Raw genomic sequence first — 20,504 nt, 5'->3', positions numbered from 1 at the left:
TTCTGCACTAAGCGGATCCACCCAGCACTTGGCAGAACTCACACCATCTCAGCCCTGCCCCACCACACTTGCCGCCAATTTAACTGAACGCTTAGAGGTAAATCCAGTATTAAATCTCCCTAAGGCTGCAGAAAAGCAAAAGGGGGAGCCGCAAAAGACCGGGATTCGGAGTTTGGGGAGCCTAAACCCCGTGGTTTCCATGGGGTGTAAGCTGAGCGCATGGAATGCACTGTCACCACTCAGCGCACACTCTGAAAAAGTTCAACATGACTAATAATATGATGCCAGTCGTCCTCGAAGACCTAATCAATACTTCCACCCATTCCCCTGCCATCACTAAAAAATTATTCCCTTGCCTTGAGGCCTCCAGCCCTTGGATGTGGGAACTGGAACTCTTACATCAGGACGTTTTATAAACTTATTTTGGAGCAGGACTACTGTCTCGTGCGCCTGGACCCTGAAGTAAATAAAAACCGAGGAAACCGTAGATACAAATTTAATAAACTTAACGTCCGTACAAAGCAGTGGTGCCTGGAGAACTGTCGTTGAAAATACAAATAAATACGCTTACAAGACAGCAGTCAGTGACTGTCTCACCATCGCCGCCACGGAAAGGCCCTTGGGAGACGTCGCCCCACATCCCCAGCCATACCAGCCGCTAGACCAGCCGTGTGCGCCGGAAGCCACGCACATCCACCCACCGCCGCCCGCTCCTCTGCCGGAGAGAAACGCGGGGGTCCGCAGCGCGCAAGCGCCACCCCGCCAACTCCGCAGCCTCGGCCCGCCACAGACGCCTGCGCAAACGCACAGGGCAGAGGGTGGGGCGAAACTGAGGGGGAGAGAGGAGCGCGCCTAAATCCTAGAGAGGCGGGCTAAGTAGGGCTGGGGGTGGGCTTGTCTTCCGGAAAGTCTGGATTCCCGGACGACCGGAGTCGCCGCTCACCAAACACCCGCTTGTGTGCTGATGGAAGAAAGTCAGCTACCTTTTGTACCCACTGGAGATCTTCAGACAGAAGCCGGAGCTGCCTTCAGGATGAAATTAGGACTTGCAGGAAACCTCTTCCCCAGACGGAAGGAAGCTTGGCGGGTTCACGCATGCGTGGTAGGCTGTCTCCACGTGCGGCCTGGCCGCGGCCTCCGCGCGCTCGGAGGCCTCTCCCCTAGGCCCGCCCCCTGCCGCAGCATCTTTCCGGACGCGCGGAGCCGGGAAGAAGGAGGGAGGTTGGGCATCACAGCTGGGCCCCGCCTCCCCAGCCTCCAATTGGGCGTGGGTGAGGACACCCCCTCCCAGCGCCTTTCTATTGGAGCGCGCGTGCGAGCGACGCACCCCATTGGGCCGTGTGGATTTGGGCACCAAATTCAAAGATTTTAAAAGTACCAGCTGGCGCCTTTTAGGAGATACAGCTCTGTGACGCGGACGGCCTGGTGTTCTGCGGTGGTAGCTGTTTCCTCACCTGAGGCCGACCCCACTTCCACTGGCATGAGCCAGCGCCCCTGCCGCTGCTCCCCACGGCCCCTTTCCAGCTCCTGCCGCTGCAGCGCCCTGACAGCCGCCGGACGCCCTCGCTCCTCAGACGGTGAGTGAGGAGAGGGTGCGGGGGGCACGCGGTCCAGAAAAGCAGTACGGGGTTGGGGGGCGGCCGCAACCGAACCCGACCCCCTTCCGAGTCCGGGTGTGCGTCCCACGGCGGGCCGGGCCGAGCGGGCGTCGGTGGCGGTTCCTGAGGCGGGGGAGGGGGGAAAGGCTGGGGCTCAGGGAGGGGAGGCCCTAAGTGCCGAGGCGGGTGGCGGGCCCGGGTCTCTCCTTTCCAGGCCGAACCTGGACGTCAGCTCCGAAGAAGGTGAAGGTCTCGGCCTTTCGGGGCGCCCTTTTCCCCTTGCAGGGTCTACCTATTCTTGTCCCCACCCCGCTTGAAGAGGCGCCAAATGCCCCACCCCTCCCCCACCCTGGGGCCTGGGCTCTGACAGGGCTCGCGAGCCCCCGGCCCCTGGGGTCTGGCCAGGTGCTTAAGCCCTACTCCCTGCGCCCTTTTGCCATGTTTACCCCGCACCCTCGGGTCTGCGGGCAATTTCCCCGGGTTTTCGCCGCCTCACTCCTGCTGGCGGGCGCGGGAGATCCTGCTCGCTTATCTCCCGCCTCCTCCACCAGGCCCGCGCCCTGAGGGGCCACGTCTTCGACCCCTCAGGATTTCCATGGTCTTACCCTACCCACTCCCGCCAAATGGAGGGACCCCCTCATCATCCCTAGGCCAGGCTGTACAGGGATGTCCAAACAAAAAACATTCTTTTTTCCCCCCCTTTCCAATTTTCCCTTTGCCCAGTAACTCGTTTCCAAGGCCTGGGGTCAAAAGGGGGGGGGGCGGGAAGCATTTTTTTAATACGAAACGGAGAATTTATCCTTATGTAGCTGATTTTCTCAGAATGGAAGGATTGTTTTGTTTTGTTTTTGCTGGTTTTTCCTGCTCTCCTGAAGAACTAGATAGCCCTTTATTCCCAAACCCGGTGAGAGTGGAAGGCACTCATACGGTTATTTTTATCCTCTTTGTTGCTATCTGAAAAGGGATCCAAATGCGTTTATTTTTCCTCAGAAAGTACCACATTTTTTTTTAAATTACCAATTCGACTTTGTGATATTTTGCAGTCACTGAAAGATGCTCCTTCCATTAGAAAAGGAGTCTAAGAGACTGGAGGAAAAAATAGTTTTAACAGGTTAAATCTATTTCTAGAAGATCCTCAATCCTAAGTCTCCCTATGAAGTTCTAAAGCTTGATGGTTTTAAGAAATGGTATTTTGATTACTTAATCCAGTTGTCTGGTATTACCACCTTGCTCCTCTGAGTGTTTGCTATCTCTAAGAATTTTATTGCCTGTTTACAAATTTGAGGAAATGAGATTAAAAGTTTATTGCATCCAAGTATTTTTGAAGGCAGGCTTTCCTAGAATTTCTTGTAGAGATGGCTGATTGGCAGCAGATGGCTGCAAGCTTTAGCTGTCTCAAACTCTTAAGGAATAGCCATGCCTAATGTTGGGCACATGGTGGTTATCTCATGGGTACTGCAGATTGTAGAACTTAATCATTTAACATTCAGATAGTTGTAAAAATTTTTAAGCATTGTAGCTCATTTAGCTATGGTATTTTAATATGGAGTATTTGCTCTGACTTGGAAAGTTAAATGCAAGTCAAACTTTTGTACAATTAACTGTAATACCACCTTTTCACGATTGGACAGTGTGTTGGTAAATGGGGTCTAAAAAATGCGGGTTGTTGAATCTTCACCCAATAACATGAGGTGTAGATATTAGTATCTCCATTTTAGAAAAAAAGAAAGGAACTAATTGAATATTTTATGTCACAAAGCTAGTCAGAAGGCTAAGCAAATATTTTTACTTGAAGTTGGATCTGATTCCCAGAAAAAGTATATAATCTGTAATATAGCGTGAAATGTATTTTGCTACTTTTAAAACATTTGTGATTTGCAATAAGCATTATGAAAGATTTGGTTTTAAAATGTGATAAAAATGCCATATGTGATGGGACTGTGCCATACATTTAGTCCAGTTTTAAGTTCTTAAACCCCATTTTTTAGAAGGGAAAACAGGCCTTAAAAGTTAACTGCCTCAGTTTTCCCTGATACAGCAAATAATGCTTTATACCTTAGATAGTCAAGATTTAAACCCGAGGGTATTTTTTTACTTTATTTTCTCTCATTCAGCATCCAAAAAAGCATCAGCAACTTCTGTTGACTCTCCTAAATAGACCTCATATCCACCCAATTATTTTCATTTCCACTGCAGTCATCCTAGGATCAGTTACTCAGCTCTCTGGACACCTATGATATATACTACTAACCAGCCTTCCTCTTTCCACTTGTACCTTCCTACAGTCCATTCTCTACAGTTGCCAATGATCTTTAAAAATGTAAACTGGATATCTCAACTCAACCCCTCAAGGTTCTTTATTACACAATGAATAAATCCAACATACCCTAAAATTCTACCTCTCTAACTTTAAAGTATATTACATAATTTCACATTTTAAAACTAAACCTACAACCAGGATCCAGATTTTGGAACCAATAAAAGGAACCAGAGTTCTTGGAGAAATAAGTGATTCTAGGCCTGGAACAGGAAAAATAGAAGATGAACCTAGAGCATCTTGTCATGCCAGAAAGTAAGAAATGCTCCAAAAATGAAATAATGGAAGTATTTCAAGTGGACATGAACTTACAGTAGTGAAAGCTGGAACAATTTGAGCAGAGACATTAATAAGGCAATATTGGATTATAATCCACAGCCTGTGAACCTATACTTGCATACTTTTTTTTTATGTACTTTTATCTCACTTTCCAAGTGAGACAGTGGAATGAACACTGAATTTATAGTAAAAAAGGGTAATCTGTCCCTCAACTACAATGTCAAAATGTGGGCAAGCTACTTACTGAACTTCAGTGTCCTCATTTGTAAAACATAAGGTAATAAGACCTCTTCATCCTACATCAGAAGATTGTGAAGAGCAAGTGTTTGAAAGCAAACGGGATTGTAAACTTTTTAAAAAATATATATATAAGGTGTTTGAATCATCAAGTCTAAATTTTAAAGAGCTGTTCATAGTCAAAGAGTGGTGTTGAGTGAAAGGGTTCTATGACAAACATAGTTTCCCAGTAACTGGGTTCTAAAGATAAGAGGAGGGATGCCTAGGTGGCTCAGTCAGTTAAGAGCCTGCCTTCAGCTCAGGTCATTATCTTCCTCAGTTATTTAAAACAAATGAACAGTAATACAGTCTTTCTTCCCAACAACTCTCACATTCTTAGATCTAGTCTTATACTGATTATAGTATTGTTCTTACTTATCAAATCTTCTGATTGATATCTGAACTATTAATTCATCTGGCTCTTTGGTTAATTAGTCATGAGAAATCTTAGTTCAGTAATTGAAAATTGCAGAGTTTCTATTTCTAGCACATACTAGACGAGATAAAGGGAGGTGTCACTTTGCTTGAGTTTACTATCCAGCAGAGTAGACAAACACCTTAATTATATCAGACTCACTCATACCACTGATCCGAATAAAACTTAGAGACGAGAGTTGTGGGAGTTCAGGTAGATTTTAACTGATGGGTGTTTAAATTTACTTACTCTGAGTTCTTTGTAAGGCTTAAAATAATAGCTAATGTCTAGGGACGCCTGGGTGGCTCAGTTGGTTAAGCGGCTGCCTTCGGCTCAGGTCATGATCCCAGCGTCCTGGGATCGGGTCCCACATCGGGCTCCCTGCTCTGCAGGGAGCCTGCTTCTCCCTCTGCCTCTGCCTGCCACTCTGTCTGCCCGTGCTCACTCTCTCTGACAAATAAATAAATAAAATCTTAAAAAAAAAAATAATAGCTAATGTCTAAATCTTATACAAATTTGTATTTAAGAATTTCTTGACTTCAGACGGCACTTGTGGCATCACATTTCCTTATTTGTTCCATAAGTACAGATATGTGTTAAATAATCCCTTTTTCCAATATTTTTTACTCAATCAGCTGGAGACTCTAAAAGTCAAATGTTATGATTATACACTAAAAGCCATCTTTGAAGTCCCCTTTTAAGAATAAGATGTATGTACTTACCAAAAGAATTAATTCTGTTTCCTCATTGTCACATCTCAGTAAATAAACTTGGATAATTTCATAGCTACATAGGCAAGACATAGTGCTGAAAGAATGCAAAGTAATTATACCTCTGTATATCCCAATTTAAGAAGTAGAAATGTATCAAAATTTTGTCATTAAACAGGTTTTTGTTGTTTTTTTTTTTTTTGTAGGTTGTAAAGAAGAAAGTTCTACTCTTTCTGTCAAAATGAAATGTGATTTTAACTATGACCATATTCATTCTGGACTTAATATGCTAAAGCCTGATGACACTGGAAGACTAGGTTCTTATACTCCTGCATTTTTGGAAGGTTCTTATAAAGACTGCATTGAAGACTATGTAAGGTTATCAGATATTGGGTCACCAATTGTGAGCCCCAAGGTTGTAGAACTTGAAACTGAAAATGAAAACAAGCTCTTTCACAACAAGGAAAATCAACATGTGCAACAAATACTTAATAGTTCAAATGAAATAGAAGAACTAGAGACCAGTAGACCTTACGAAGACAGTGGCTATTCTTCATTTTCCCAGCAAGGTGGCTTCAATGAACATGAAGAGGGTAGCCTTCCCTTGGAAAATTTCAGTGACAGTCCGCAGTGCTGCCTACAGATGCAAAGCCCAGACCAATATCCCAGCAAAAACTTGCTGCCGGCTCTTCATTTTGCAAAAATGGTTTGTTCAACATTAAAAAAGAATGCCAAGCGAAATCCTAAAATAGATTGGGAGAAACTGAAGGAATTTATATCCAGTGAAAATTTTAAACTACAGAATATAATTGGCAGGAAAATGGGCCTGGAATGTGTAGATATTCTCAGTGAACTCTTTCGAAGGGGACTCAGACATCTTTTAGCAAATATTTTAACACAGCTCAATGATATGGACTTAATCAAGTAAGTATGATTACTTTGAGTGTTAGTATAATCCATCGAACATCTTTGTTGGAAGACTTGGGGGACTACCAGCTCGTAAGACATAATAGCGTAGCCTTTTGCATTGTTTAATTGAGGCAATGACTGCCTGATGGCTGATATTTGACCATTTAACTGCCACTAAGATGAAAGAAAGATAATTTTTAAAGTAAACACTTAATCCATTTATTTCACATTTCATATTTATACGCTTAGGAAATTGTTTTTGTTAAACTGGGATTTTTGTTCCTTTTAGTTCTGAATACTTCCAATATGTAAGCTATATCATACATGCTTAATTATAAAACAACATCCTAGTTATGATATGTAAGACCTATAGGCTTTATGATTCTGTCATACTTGAAAGTAAAAAATACTTGATATTTGCAGGCCATTCTTAATGTAGGCTCTCCTTGGTTTGACAGTGAAAATATGGAAGCTCTCAAGTAGATCTGATTATGACTGTTTCTTAGAAACTTTTATATTATCGTTCCTCATTCCACTAAAGATCAGTTAGGATGAGGTAACAGAATTAATTATACGGACTATTGGAGTAGACCCTGCCCAATCAGATTGTTTTTAGCTTTTTGAAAAAAATTAATAGGTACTCTTTGCAGGTGTTACTTTATGCTGGTCTTTGAAATATAGCTAAAGCAAAATAAAAGGGAGTATGGATTTTTATTGTTGGCTAGCTTCTTGAGGGATAATTGACATCTAGGTTTTACTTTTTTTAACAAAGTGGATTTTTGAAATTGATGTCTACTGATAGCAGTGTGTCCTATAGTACTTTGAAATTTGTCTACAACTTTCATTAATATCGAAGCTAACATGGTGTCCTATATAGAATGGGGGCTACTTATTTGGTGTTTGCAGATGTTGTGACAAAATGGAAGTACAAAGCAAATGGTTCTTAAGCCTGAATGTACTTGGCTTGATGTGGCTTGATCAGGAGCTTTTAAAAACTACCCTAGTCCCCTTTTTAAGCCAATTAAACCCAAATGTGTAGGCCTGGGGCATCCTTACATCTTGAGTACCTCAGGCAATTCTAATGTACAAACAGGTTTGAGTAGCTCTGCTAATAGAAATTTTTTTCTTCACACTGTTAATGTTTCTGTAGTATATTTATTCCTCTTAGCTCTTTGTGATGCTTTAATTGTTTCCTTTATAATCTTTTACTTTTCCAGTGTGTCTAAAGTGAGTACAACTTGGAAGAAGATTCTAGAAGATGATAAAGGGGCATTTCAGTTGTATAATAAAGCAATACAAAGAGTTACTGTAAGTCTTTGGCAGTTGATGTTTTCATTTTGAAGTATAACAGCTAGTGCTCTTTACCTTTACAAATAGGGAAAAATAGGACAGATAACAGGTAATCTGGAAATCCTTTACATCCACAAAGCATTTCTGCTTTTCACTAGAACTCTTTAAACAAAATTCAAAGATAAAGGGAAAGGAATCCCACCTAAGTTATTTATTTCTTGAGTTCTTCCTAGAAATGGCATGTCTAAAAGGGAAAATTGGTCAGTTCTCCAATAATAAGAGTTGACCATGTTGCTAAGCTTCATTGCCATTTGTATTTTTTCAGTTAAATTTTCAACATATTGAAGATTTTCAGTGCAGAAGGGAATTCAGTTGCCTTCCAAAATGAACTTGGTAAATTTGGAGATGTTTCTGAGAGTATCAATACATGTTTGAAATTTCAGGCCTAGCAGTTGGCAGACTTGGGTCTAAATTTTGGTGCTACTAATTTGCTATATAACTTTAGTCAAGTATTGCTTAAGTTCTCCAAGTTCAGTTTCTTTATTGATAAGGTGGTATTAATGGAAAGTTTTCTAATCTAAAAGGTTATTTTGAATCCAATCATGACACTGATGTGAGACTTAATTAAACATGATTTGCCATTTACTGGTGGTGAAAAGAATGACTTTGTTTTGGCATTAGTGCTTTATAAATGATGTATTAAACGCTAAATAGGCTATTTAAAGTGCTTCCTCAAAATTTCTGGTTTGCAGTTTCTGTCAGTATTGTCTATGCATATAGTATGTGGCTATATTTAAAGCATGTGCAGGTAAATTGGATGTATGGAAAAATCTTTTACATTCTCATTTGCTCTTTTTTACATGTACAAACAATAAAAATGCCTGATTGTTGAAAATAAAGGAGAATATTTTTAAGTCCTATTAAAACATTTCTTCTAATTAGGAAAAGAACATTAAGTTTTCACCACATGCTTCAACAAGAGAATATACTATGTTCAGAACCGCATTAGCTCCTATTCAAAAATCCGAGGCTCGGACTTACCCCCCAAAAGGTGCTCAAACCAAGTTATCCGATCCAGGTGATCAGAAAGGTTCTACTTACAGTCGACACAGTGAATTCTCTGAGGTAATTTTTTGTTTGTCAATAAATTAGAAATTTATGGGGCACTTAATTGTTAAAAGGATTTAGAGTAAGAAACAGAGAACTTTAAATTTAATTATAGCATAATTAGAACTAGTAGCAAATTATTAATGGAGATTTTATCTTCTATCCCCTTCATTTTACTCTCAGAAATGTTGACCACCAAGAAAACATTTAAAGTAATTGAATTCCTAATTCAAGTAATCAAATTAGGAAAGTACACAAAGATGTCTTCCTATGTAGAAAATAGATACCATTTGACATTGTTTATGTTAGTTCAGTGATGTTGAGATCTAATTTGGAAATACAAGGAAAACCTTGATTTTAAAATTTCTTAGCAAACTGTTCAGTATACATTTTCAAAATTGTTGCCTTTGATATCTGAGGAATAGAACTCAGTGAAAAAGGGCCAGCTTTCAGAAATTGAAACCCTCCTATTTCACCTTCAAATCACTGGGTAATGTGTATTATAAGTTCTACTCAGCACATGGATAATTTGGCAAGCTTAATTTAAGAAACCATAATCTTACCTAAGTGCATATTTAACATGTTGACTGCTAACTGCCTTCATGTTGGTCAGTAAGTATGAAATTATACATAGTGAAGTTTAATTTTCTGTCTTAAGTGTTGATGATGGAATTTCTAATATAACATTTAACTTTATTCAGAAAACATATATTGAATATCTGCTGTCAGGTAATTCATGGATAAGAAAACATGGCACCCTTCATAGTCTTGTAATCTAGAATGGACAATGGCTACATAAAAATAAATTCCATATAATATGATAAGTGCTTTTTTCAAAAAAAAAAAAAAAAAAAAGAGAGATGAAAGAGCAACCAACTCCCAAGTGACAAGAGGAAGACTTCACAGTAAAGGTGACATTTAAGTTAGGGCATTTATGTGTAAGCATTCATGAAATAAAAGAACATATTCAAAAGTAGCATTAGGAAATAGCCACTAGATCAGTTGACAAATGATAATTATCTCACTCATTGAACAGTGAGTTCCTTAAGAGCAGGAGTTTTATGTGTGGCATGGTCCTTTATTCATATATTGGGGAAGGTTCAGTAGTACCTTTCTTATATATTTCTACCTAAATTACATTCAGTCCTCACTAAAATTTGTTTATGGGTTTTCTTCTTTCTAGGTTGCCAAGACTTTGAAAGAGAATGAAAGCCTTAAAGCCTGTATTCGCTGTAATTCACCAGCAAAATATGATTGCTATTTACAGCGGGCGATCTGTAATCGAGAAGGTTGTGGGTTTGATTATTGCACAAGGTGTTTATGTAATTATCATACCACCAAAGAATGTTCGAATGGCAAACCCCTAAAAGCCAATTATAAAATAGGTCCTCTGCCTGGTACTAAAAAAAGCAAGAAGAATTTACGCCGATTGTGATACCTTGTTATATCAATTGTACCTGATCATGAAGGTTAGTTAGAAAAAGTTAGGTTTTAATTTAAAAAATGTAAATGTATTTTGATTTCCAATTTTGTGTTGAAATCAATGTAGTACATGGGATTTTTCACCCTGGTGAGTAAAGAGAATATACAGCCTCTTAAAATATTTTACAATTCAATGTGAAAAAAGTTTAAAATTTAGTATAAATCAGAAAATTTTAAATATTTAAAAACAAAAGGAAAACTAGTTAGTTATCTGATATTTGTGATTCAGGGATAAAATAAAACTGATTCCATTTTTATGCTAAAGGAAAGCCATGTAATTTTACCTAGATAATCTTAAATATATATCTTGTTTACCATCTATTAGCATTTGAGACATTTTATTTTCCTTACCAAATTAATACCTATCAAAATAATTTAAGAAGTCTATTAATTCAAGTGTTTTGTCATCTTTCTTTAACCTCTTTCAGTGTGTATATTTCCCAAAAAGTACTCTTTGTGAAATCTTGCTTTTTCCTGTTTATAAAGTCTGTATGTTTTAATATTTTTGTACATATGTAAATATTTCTATATTGTTTTTTATGTCAAAGAATAAAGATCTTTTGTGTATATATATACACATACGTGTAAATGTAAATTTTGTACCTGTTACGAATAAAATTGTTACAAGCTTGCTAAGTCATGTGAACTTTTTACTTTGATAAACATCTTAATCTTAGAAACGAATTAGGAGACTGTGAGAAACTGTATTTGTATGTATGAAGGCATTGAGTTGGTTCCATTTGTGTCTGCTCATCTGGGAAGCTTGTGACATTCCCAGGTTCCATTCTGATCCCAGTATTCTCCCCTCTCCCAGTATTTTAATTGTGAAGTTGGGTCTTGAAATAAGCATCCCAAGATGATTCAAGATAAGACCAAGGAACATGTTGAGAAATCCTAATGTATTAATTCATCTGTTAGTAAACTAATTAAAACTATGGCTTAAATAGCCATATAAAAATACTAGAAAGATTAAAAATATGTAATATAAAATAGAATGTTATCTTTGACTGCATTCAGAACATTTGTGCTAATAAGAGCCCAAGACAAGGGGATGTACTTTTTTTATTCCTTAATTCTAGAGTTGAATATGTTTTAGTTTCAATTAAGAATATGGACAAATTTTTTCCGAGAGTTTGAACTCAAAACAAAAGTCCTAAAAGTTTAAGGGTGAGCCTCAGATCCTCTCCCTAGAGCTGCAAAGACTCAAGGCCTTTGCCTTTCATCTCAGTGGAAGCCTGAGGTAGAGTATATATCTTAAATGGATTTATGGGTTTATCTTATCCAATAAAACTGCCCATGAAATTAGCAGTGACATAAGCAACTTACTGAGGTAAAATAGACAATATTCAAAGTATAATTTGGCATTTTGATATATGTACATACATGAACCCATTGCTACAGCCAAGGTAATGAACATAAGTATCCCCAAATTTCTTCCTGTCCACTTATAATCCCTCCTGTCAGTTCCCAGGTAATCACTGGTCTGCCACTTGATTATTTGCCTTTTTTAGGATTTTTGTATAAATGGATTAATGAGATTAGTCAGAGTACATACTTTGTTAAGAGTCATCCATTTTGTGTGTGTCAGTACTTAATTCCTTTTTCTTACTAAGCAGTATCCTGTTGGAAGTACCAGTTTGTTCATACATTCACCTCTTAATGAACACTTGCCTCCTACTCCCCTCACCCCAAGTTTTGCTATTAGAAATGAAAATGCTGTAAACCGTATACAAGTCTTTGTAAGATAAGTGGTATGCTTTCATTTCTCTTAAAATAGTAGTGGAATGTTTGGATTATATAGGTAAGTGTATGTTTAGCTTTTTGAGAAAATATCAAAATGCTTTCCAAAGTAGTGATATGTTTTACATTTACCAGCAATGATAGGAGTTTTATTTACTTCATGTTCTCAACAACACTTGGTATAGTCAGTCTTTGGAATTTTAGTCATTCTAAGAGGTGTATAGTAGCATACCATAGTTTTAATATACATCTCCCTAATAACATGTTTAACATCTTTTCATGATATTTGCTATCCATGAATTTTCTTTGGTAAAGTATATAGTCAAATGATAGGAGTTATTTTATTATTGGTATTTGAGGATATATACTTTAGATAAGAGCGGTATATCAGGGTGTGGCTTATTTTTCATTTTCTTAGCTGTGCCTTAGTTTTTAATTTTGATGAAGTCCAAATTACCCAAATATTTGTCTTTTATGATCATGTTTTTGGTGTTATATCTAAAATTTACCAAATCTAAGAACATACAGATCTATACTTTCTCTAGTTTTATAGTTCTCAATTTCATATTTAGGTCTATGATGCACTTGTTAAATCTCGAATATAGTATAAGAGGTATGGGCCAAAATAAGTATCCCCCTGTTCCAGCACCATTTGTTGGCAAGACTACCCTTTCTCTACTGAAATGACTCTGCATCTTGGTAAAAATCAGTTTTATATAAATATGAAGTATTTCAGGACTCTATTCTGTTTAACTGATCTATTTGTCTCTCGAGCTCCAAATCTACACAACCTTGATAACTAGCTTTAAAATAAGTCTTGAAGTCAGGCAGTGACATTATCCTTTTTCTTTCAAAGAAATTATTTTTTAAGTTGTGTATCCTAGGTCCTGTGCATTTCTACATATATTTTATAATTACCTTGTTAGTTCTTACAAAAGTACATGATGAAGTTTGGTGATTGTAATTAATCTATTAATCTATTAGATTAGGAGAGAATTGACATCTTGACTTTTTCAACCCTTGAACATCGTTCTATTTATTTACATCTAAAAATTTATCTTAACCATATTTTATCTTTTAATTTTACATGCTTTCTACATCTTGTGTCAGATTTATCCTTAAGTAATTTATATTTTAAGTGGCATTTTTAATTTCAATTGTTTATTGTTAGTATGTTGAAATGCAAATTGTTGATTTTGTATCCTACAACCCTGCCAAACTCACTTTTATAACGGAGAATCCCATCAGATTTTCAATGTAGATGATTTTTGTCTTCTGGATATGGTAAGTTTTATCTCTTCATTGTAGTCTATGTGTCTTTTATTCCTTTTTCTTGCCGCATTATACTGGCTAAGACCTCCAGTAAAATGTTCAATAGAAATAAAAAAGACATTTTTATCTTGTTGCAGATGTTAGGGGAAAAGCATTCAGAATGATAATGGTTGTCGGTTTTTTATAGATCCTCCTTATCAAGTTGAGGATAAGTTTCTATTCCTAGTTTGTTGAAAATTTTTGTGAAGATTAAATGTTGGGTTTTGTCAAATGTTTTTCCTCCATTGATTGGCATGCTCATATAGTTTCTTTTTTTTTGTTTTTTTAAATATGTATTTTGTTGATTGATTTTAAAATGTTAAAGCAACCCTGCATTCCTACAGTTAATTCCACTAGTTCATAATGTATTATTCTTTTTAGGTATTGTAGGAATCAATTTGTTACATACTAAGAATTTTTACATTATATTCATGAGGTATATTAAGCTGTAGTTTTCTTACAGTGTCTTTGGGACATATTATCTGCTTTTCAATTTTCTGGATATGTGTTCCAGATTATATTTCTTCTTTTACTATTTGTTAGAATTCTCCAAGGAAACCATCTGAGTCTGGAGGTATTTTTGTTTTTCTGTAGGAAGGTGTTTAAAATATACTTTTTTCAGTATATATAGGGTTCAATTATGTTTCTTCTTGGATGAGCTTTAGTAGTTTATGACTTTAAAGGTATGTTTCTATTAATGTAATTTACTTAATTTATTGGAATAAATTGGTCACAGTATAACATATTATCCTTTTACTATTTTTAAAATCTTTAGTGATGTTCATTTCTCTCATGCTGATACTGGTTGATGGAGTCTTCCTCCTTTTACTGATCAGTCTGATAAGAGGTTTATCTCTTAGATTGACCTTTTCAAATAATCAGTTTTTGATTTCATGAGTTTTCTCTCTTCCATATCATTGTTTTTTGGTTTTGTTTACTTCTGTTTACTTTGAGTTTAATTCGCTCTTCTTTTGCTAGATTCTTAAGGTGGCAGCTGAGGTCTTTGATATGATCTTTTCTTCCATAGGTGTTTAGTGCTATAAATTTCCCTCCAAGTTTTGTCTGAGCATCATGTCCCAAGTTCTGATATTTTAATTTTGTTAATTTTCAAATGCTTTATCATTTTCTGATTTATTTTTGATACACAGGTTGTTTAAAAGTGTGCTAGTTTCTCAATACTTTAGAATTTTCCAGGTATCTTCCTTTAATTGACTTCTAATTTAATTGTTGTCAAAGATACTTTATGTGACTTGAATCCTTAGTTTATTGACGAATATTTTATGGCCTAGGTTATGACCTATCAGGTGAATGTCTCATGTCTACTTGAAAAGATGATAAATTTTGCTGTTCTTTGGTGAAATGCCTTATAAATGTCAACCAATTAGGTCAACTTGGGTAATAGTGTTTTCAAATTTTATATATTCTTTCTGATTGTTGTCTACTTGTTCTATTATTAAGAGCTAGGTATTGAAATATTCAACTGTAATTATGGATTTATCTATTTCTTTTTGCAAATTTTCAGTTTTGCTTTATATATTTTATAGCTTTGTTATTAGCTACATAAACATTTAAGATTGTTATACCTTCCTGGTAAAATATTCTCTTTGTCATTGTATTTGGATTGTGTTTCTTGTGGACCTCATATAGTTGAATATTATTTTTTAATAACTCAATAATATCCACCTTTTAACTGAAATAATTAGGCCATTTTCATTTAATATGAGTATTAATGTGAACAGATTTTACCATCTTGATTTGTTTTCCATTTGTCTCATCTGTTCCATTTACATTTTTCTCTTTCTGCTTTCCTTTGGATTATTTTTATGATTTCATTTTATCCCCAATTTGATATTTAATTAGTTATAGTTCTGTTTTATTTGATATTCTACTATAAGTATATACCATATTTTGTTTGTTCAGCACTTGATAGACATGTGGGTTGTTTCTACTTTTTGGCTATTATGAATAGTGCTTCTATGAACATTTTATATACAAGTTTTTGTGTGTACATACATTTTTGATTACCTTGGGTTTACCTAAGAGTGGAATTGCTGAATCACATGCTAATTCTGTGTCTAATTTTTTTAAAGAATTGCCAAACTGTTTTTCATAGCAGCTACTTTGTTGTAAATTCCCACAAGCAATGTATGATTGCAATATATAATTCCTTTATAATCTGGATGCTTTCCATTTCTTTTTCTTGTCTAATTGCCGTGGCTAGAACCTCCAGTACAGTGTTGAATAGAAATAACAAGAGTGGACCTCTTTGACTTTTTCTTGAACTTAAGACATTCTTCTGCTGGTGCCATCGTTCTGCATTGGGTGTTTGGGAGACAAATAAATTGTCCCTTTAGTTCACAGATCCTTAGATTGAAAAAAAACGTATTTGAGAAATTGTATTTCAAGAATATGCCTAAGGAGCCTCATCTACACCAAGGTCAGATTTATGTAATGATGGATTTTCAGCTGAAGCTATAATAGACTTTTGAAAGTTTGAGGAGAGGATCAGTGTAATTTTCATGTAAGAGGGATGTGAATTATTGGGGACCAGAAAGCAGACTATTAGTCGGCTTCTAAAATGCCCCCACAGTGACTCTAGCTTCATGATATTTGCACCTTTGCTTTATTGTACTGTATCAGTTTTGGTCTATGTAACTAATAGAAAACAGTGGAAGAGATGGCATGACCTTCCTGAGACATTGTGATTATAAAAGCCTGTGTGATTTTTTTACCTCTTCTTCTCTCTCTCTCTCTCATGTCACTCACTAAGGGAAGGTCAATTGTGAGCAGCTTCTAGAAAGCCCCACATTGTAAGACATTTTAGGTCTTTGAGATGTCCCAAGTGAAGAACTGATGCTTCCTGCCAGTTGCTAAGGCTGAGTCTTCTTGCAAGCAAGTCCTCCAGTTCCAATCAAGCCTTCAGACTACTGTAGTCCCTGACAACATGCTGAATGCAACTTGAATCATGCAACTTAACTGCTCTCAAATTCTTGAAACTGTGAGGTCACAAATGTTTGGTGTTTTAAGCCTGTACATTTGGGAATGGTTTGTTATATATAGATAACTAATACAAAGTGGCCAAATCCTTCTAGGAGCACTGGACAAGAGAAAGATAAAAAGAAGTCTTTCCTCATACCCTTCTATTAATTGTATTAATTAATATTAAGAAGATTGTGTTTTCCCCCAGAACTCTTGAGACATGTAATTCCTTGGTCTGGAATCAATACTGGCATATATATAGGATTGTAAGCTATCTTGCAGCTGTGTAGAACGTTCTCTAAGGAAAGAAGTCATGCTCTCAGGCCAGAATAAGTTTGGGACTGGTATGATCACAAAAATGGACTATCTTAAGTTTGCTACACAAGGGAAAGTGAATAAATTTTAAGATGTTAGTATTTTTGTGGTTACTGTGATATATATGGTATCTTTGAAAAATTACTCATTTTTTACAGAAATTCGCAGTACTGTCTTAGTATCTTTTTATTCTGGTATCCAAAGAGATGCTATGTGTTTTATGGGTTGACTACAGATAAAGTAGATTCCTTACACAGTTCATGTTGTTACAAGAATATATGACTACATTCAGAAGAGCCCTTAATCAGCTGACCTTGGTCAAAAGTGGTCTGACCTAGCATATCTGATCAATGGGAGGCACCATTTAGTGGCCAATGCTACTTCCCTGAGGCCTTTATTCTAATGAAGAAAGTTCAGGTTTGGTAGCCTATAGCAGCTGTTCTGTTGTCCCTTAAGGACATCCTTAAGGATGCTTATATTTCTCTAAATATAAATATAAATAAAAATCAGTATGTTTGTATGCATTTGTCTTTTGTGGATATTTTCAGTGTCAGCCATACATTTCACTGAAGCAAATACTATTAGCGTATTAGCACTGAATCCTAGCTTGCCTTTATCCAAGGTTCATGCTGGAGTGATTTGGCACCCAAAGTTTAGCATTTCCAAGTGCTCTAACTGGGAAGTTCGTCATGCATAGTTCATACATCTTGAGGACCTGCCCAAAAGATAATAATGATAGTTCCTTTATTATCATTAAGTAGCTTCTTATACTCACAATCTTATCCAGATGGTTTGGCTTGTTCCCTTTTCCCCAAATTTGGCTTCAGCCATGTGAACAACACAGAACCACAAGATGGTGCTCTTATAACACCATACTTTTGAGTTTGTTCGTTCATGTGAAGTTTAATATAAAAATGGATGAAACAATATTACTGTTCTTCTATGAAATTTGTGTTAACAGATTATAAAATAAAGCCCACAACATAGTGTTAAGCTAGGATAGGTAGGTATAAACTATTAACTTTTTGGTCTCAAGTGTCAAGAGCAGGTCTTGCTTATCTTCCACATTCTTTTACATTGTTGATATTAAAGTCTAGATTTGTACTCTTCAGTGTAATAGCAACATGTGGCTACTAAACATTTGAAATGTGGCTCATCCAAATCCAAATGGAGATTTACTGTAAATGTAAATATAAGCCAGATATTGAAGACTTGGTATGAGGAAAAGCAAAATCTCTAATAATTTTTATTTTGACTACTTGTTGAAATAGTGATATATTGGATTAAATAAAAGTTCTATGAAAATTAATTTCTAGTGCAACATCTAGAAAATTTTAAATTATATATGTGGCTCTCATTTCATTTCAGTTAGTGTTGGTCTAAGATCATATAACAAATAAGTATCAGAGGAGTCTTTTCTGGCCCCATAACCTAAACAGGTCAGAGTATAATACCTGAATACCCTTTTTGTTTTTGTTACTAGGGTTTATTTTTTGGTCCAATATCCCTTTACATATTGGACATAGATGAGAATGAAGAGTACAAGAGCCCAGCTGTACCTTGTCATTTGGCTTCAAAAGGACTATAGTATGGACAGTGAAAACAAGTTATTGTCATTCAGGTAGAAGTAAAGAGGAAGGAACCATCCCCTTCTTTCTTTTAAGCACTGATGGTTAAACATCCATTGCATTTTGTTAATATAGTTCTTGTATGTTGCCAATATGCAGAAGAGAACTCCATCCATAAACAGAAGAGGCCATGTTGCCATATATTAGATAAATTTGAACTTTTATTTGTCCAAAGCACCTGTAGGATACCTGTGTCCCAAAATGGAAAGAAAGTAATAGATAATTTTGGAATGTCTGGAATTCTGACTTTCCACTTACTATCAACGTTGGGCAAGTTTTTAATGTCTATGAGCTTTAGTTTTCATATTTATAGAGAAGGTAATAACACCCACCTTATATTAGCAATGATTACCTTAGAGAACATAGAGAAAGACTTAATGCAGTATCCGGCACATAATAAGTAAATGTAGCTGTTGTAATTTTTTTAATTTTGGCCAAACTATTAATGCTCACAAATATCTGGATGTTTATGATAGTCTAAATAAAGAAGGTGCTTTCTAAATAATTCTGTAATTTTGATAAGGTGATTATCAAGTTAAATTTTATGTTAAATTTTCCTTCAGCTATATTTTTTACTCTTAAGAATTTAGAAGCTGTTTTTTGCCCTCAGTAGGTAAGCAAAAAAAGTCACCTTAATACTAGAAAATGATTTTGTTAAAGCATAGATTGAATAGAAGTTTGTATGACTTCAAAGCTCACAGAAGTTTACCACTATTCATCTATTTGTTTATTAAAAAGCATTTATTGAGTACCTTCTATGTGCAAGGCAGTATGCTGGGTGATGTCAAATGCAGTCTTTATCAACCAGTGTTCCAGGAGAGAATTGAGCTTTAATGATGTAATGCATGTATTATATATAATAAATTAATTTCTCTTAGGCATTTAGAATGGCACTAGTTATGAATCTTCCCTGTAGAAATTAATGATCACCCCAAAATAATTCATATTCCATGCATCTGATAAAAAGTCCAGTTGAAAAAGTCTAGGGGGTAAGGAGGAAGAGGGAAAAAAACTACTAAATTAGCTGTAATTGAAACAAAATAAAATAAATATAGAGTAAGCAAAATATAGTAAGAGAATAGAAGGAAAATTCTAACAAGAGGATTGGAACAAAAGAAATATTGAAAAAATCTTGGGCAATGATAAGAATCACCTTTTTTCTTGTTTCCTCCCCTCCCCCTGTTTTTTTCCAAATGTGCAACTATTTTATGATGCCCTGTGATTAATTCAGAAAAGAACCCACGAGCAAATCACTGTGGGAATTCCAAATGAGAATTCAGATGGCCTCAGAAGTCCCTTTACTACTGTGAAGAAAAGAAATTCTCATCAACCAATTTCTTCACACAATAGGAAAAAATGGTATTTATTTCATGCCAAGACTTAGGAAAAATCCACTGGAAGTTATCTTTAAAGACTTCAGAACAAGGTGGCAGAAGGGGAGAGTAGGAAGTGATGTTAGAGACTGTGACAACCCAAAGAAGCACATACATTGTTCACCTAACTTCTGGACACATATATTTTTAAGGACTACACTAAGTTTTTAAAACTACACTTATTTTTTTTTTAATTTTGAGTAAAAATGCTTCAGTATTTTTAAGGATGAGTTTTTTCTTCCCAGAGGAGGAGTTTAAAACACTCTAAATGAGAGGTTAATGGATTATACATAGATAAAAGGGTAGAAAACAGTAATGCCAGTAGGTCAGCCTACTGGAGGATCGATTTTCTAGTTTTAGAGCATATCCGATCATGTTATTTCTCTATGTATAAATTACTTCCACGTGAAGTCCCAGAATCTCAGAGTATGGTCACACTAGGGATGCCTTGGTGGCTCAGTTGGCTAGGTGCCCAACTCTTGATTTTATCTCAGGTCATGATCTCAGGGTCATGAGACCGAGCCTGGCACATCTCTCTCTCCCTCTCAAAAGAAAAGAATATGGATGCCCAATTACTCATTTAATGTCACCACCATCTTCCTGAGAGACCCTAAAAGGAACAGAGAGCATGGTTGAGGCCAGTAGCTTCTCGCCATTCCATTCCAGGGAACACTAGGAATTAATCGTGTCTTTCTGAGCACCTCCTGGCCTCCTTGGAGCAAGGTGCTTATCACTGCTGGGACTGAAGGGAAGAGAGAATAGAAGAATAAAAGGG

The 20,504-nt window shown here is 36.5% G+C and overlaps 1 protein-coding gene across 1 annotated transcript; it reads left to right on the top strand.

Annotated features, from left to right (window-relative positions):
* Nucleotides 1-1,453: 1,453 nt before the first annotated feature.
* Nucleotides 1,454-10,911, top strand: FBXO5 (F-box protein 5). Its single transcript, XM_032836388.1, has 5 exons — nt 1,454-1,577; nt 5,802-6,519; nt 7,722-7,812; nt 8,737-8,919; nt 10,085-10,911. Exons 1-5 carry the CDS (start codon nt 1,481-1,483, stop codon nt 10,334-10,336), a joined length of 1,341 nt encoding a protein of 446 aa, XP_032692279.1. The 5' UTR covers nt 1,454-1,480; the 3' UTR covers nt 10,337-10,911.
* The last annotated feature ends 9,593 nt before the right edge of the window (nt 10,912-20,504 follow it).

Source organism: Lontra canadensis, unplaced genomic scaffold (genome assembly GCF_010015895.1).
Source record: "Lontra canadensis isolate GAN:19392208 unplaced genomic scaffold, GSC_riverotter_1.0 scaffold92, whole genome shotgun sequence".
NCBI lineage: Eukaryota > Metazoa > Chordata > Mammalia > Carnivora > Mustelidae > Lontra > Lontra canadensis.
This window is presented reverse-complemented; position numbering and strand designations above follow the sequence as displayed.

Excerpts from the sequence above, each read along its gene's own strand:
- FBXO5 (XM_032836388.1), top strand. The coding sequence starts at position 1,481 with ATGAGCCAGCGCCCCTGCCGCTGCTCCCCACGGCCCCTTTCCAGCTCC. Across the intron at positions 7,813-8,736 it reads AAGCAATACAAAGAGTTACT|GAAAAGAACATTAAGTTTTC; the intron begins GTAAGTCTTTGG and ends TCTTCTAATTAG. Across the intron at positions 8,920-10,084 it reads GACACAGTGAATTCTCTGAG|GTTGCCAAGACTTTGAAAGA; the intron begins GTAATTTTTTGT and ends TCTTCTTTCTAG.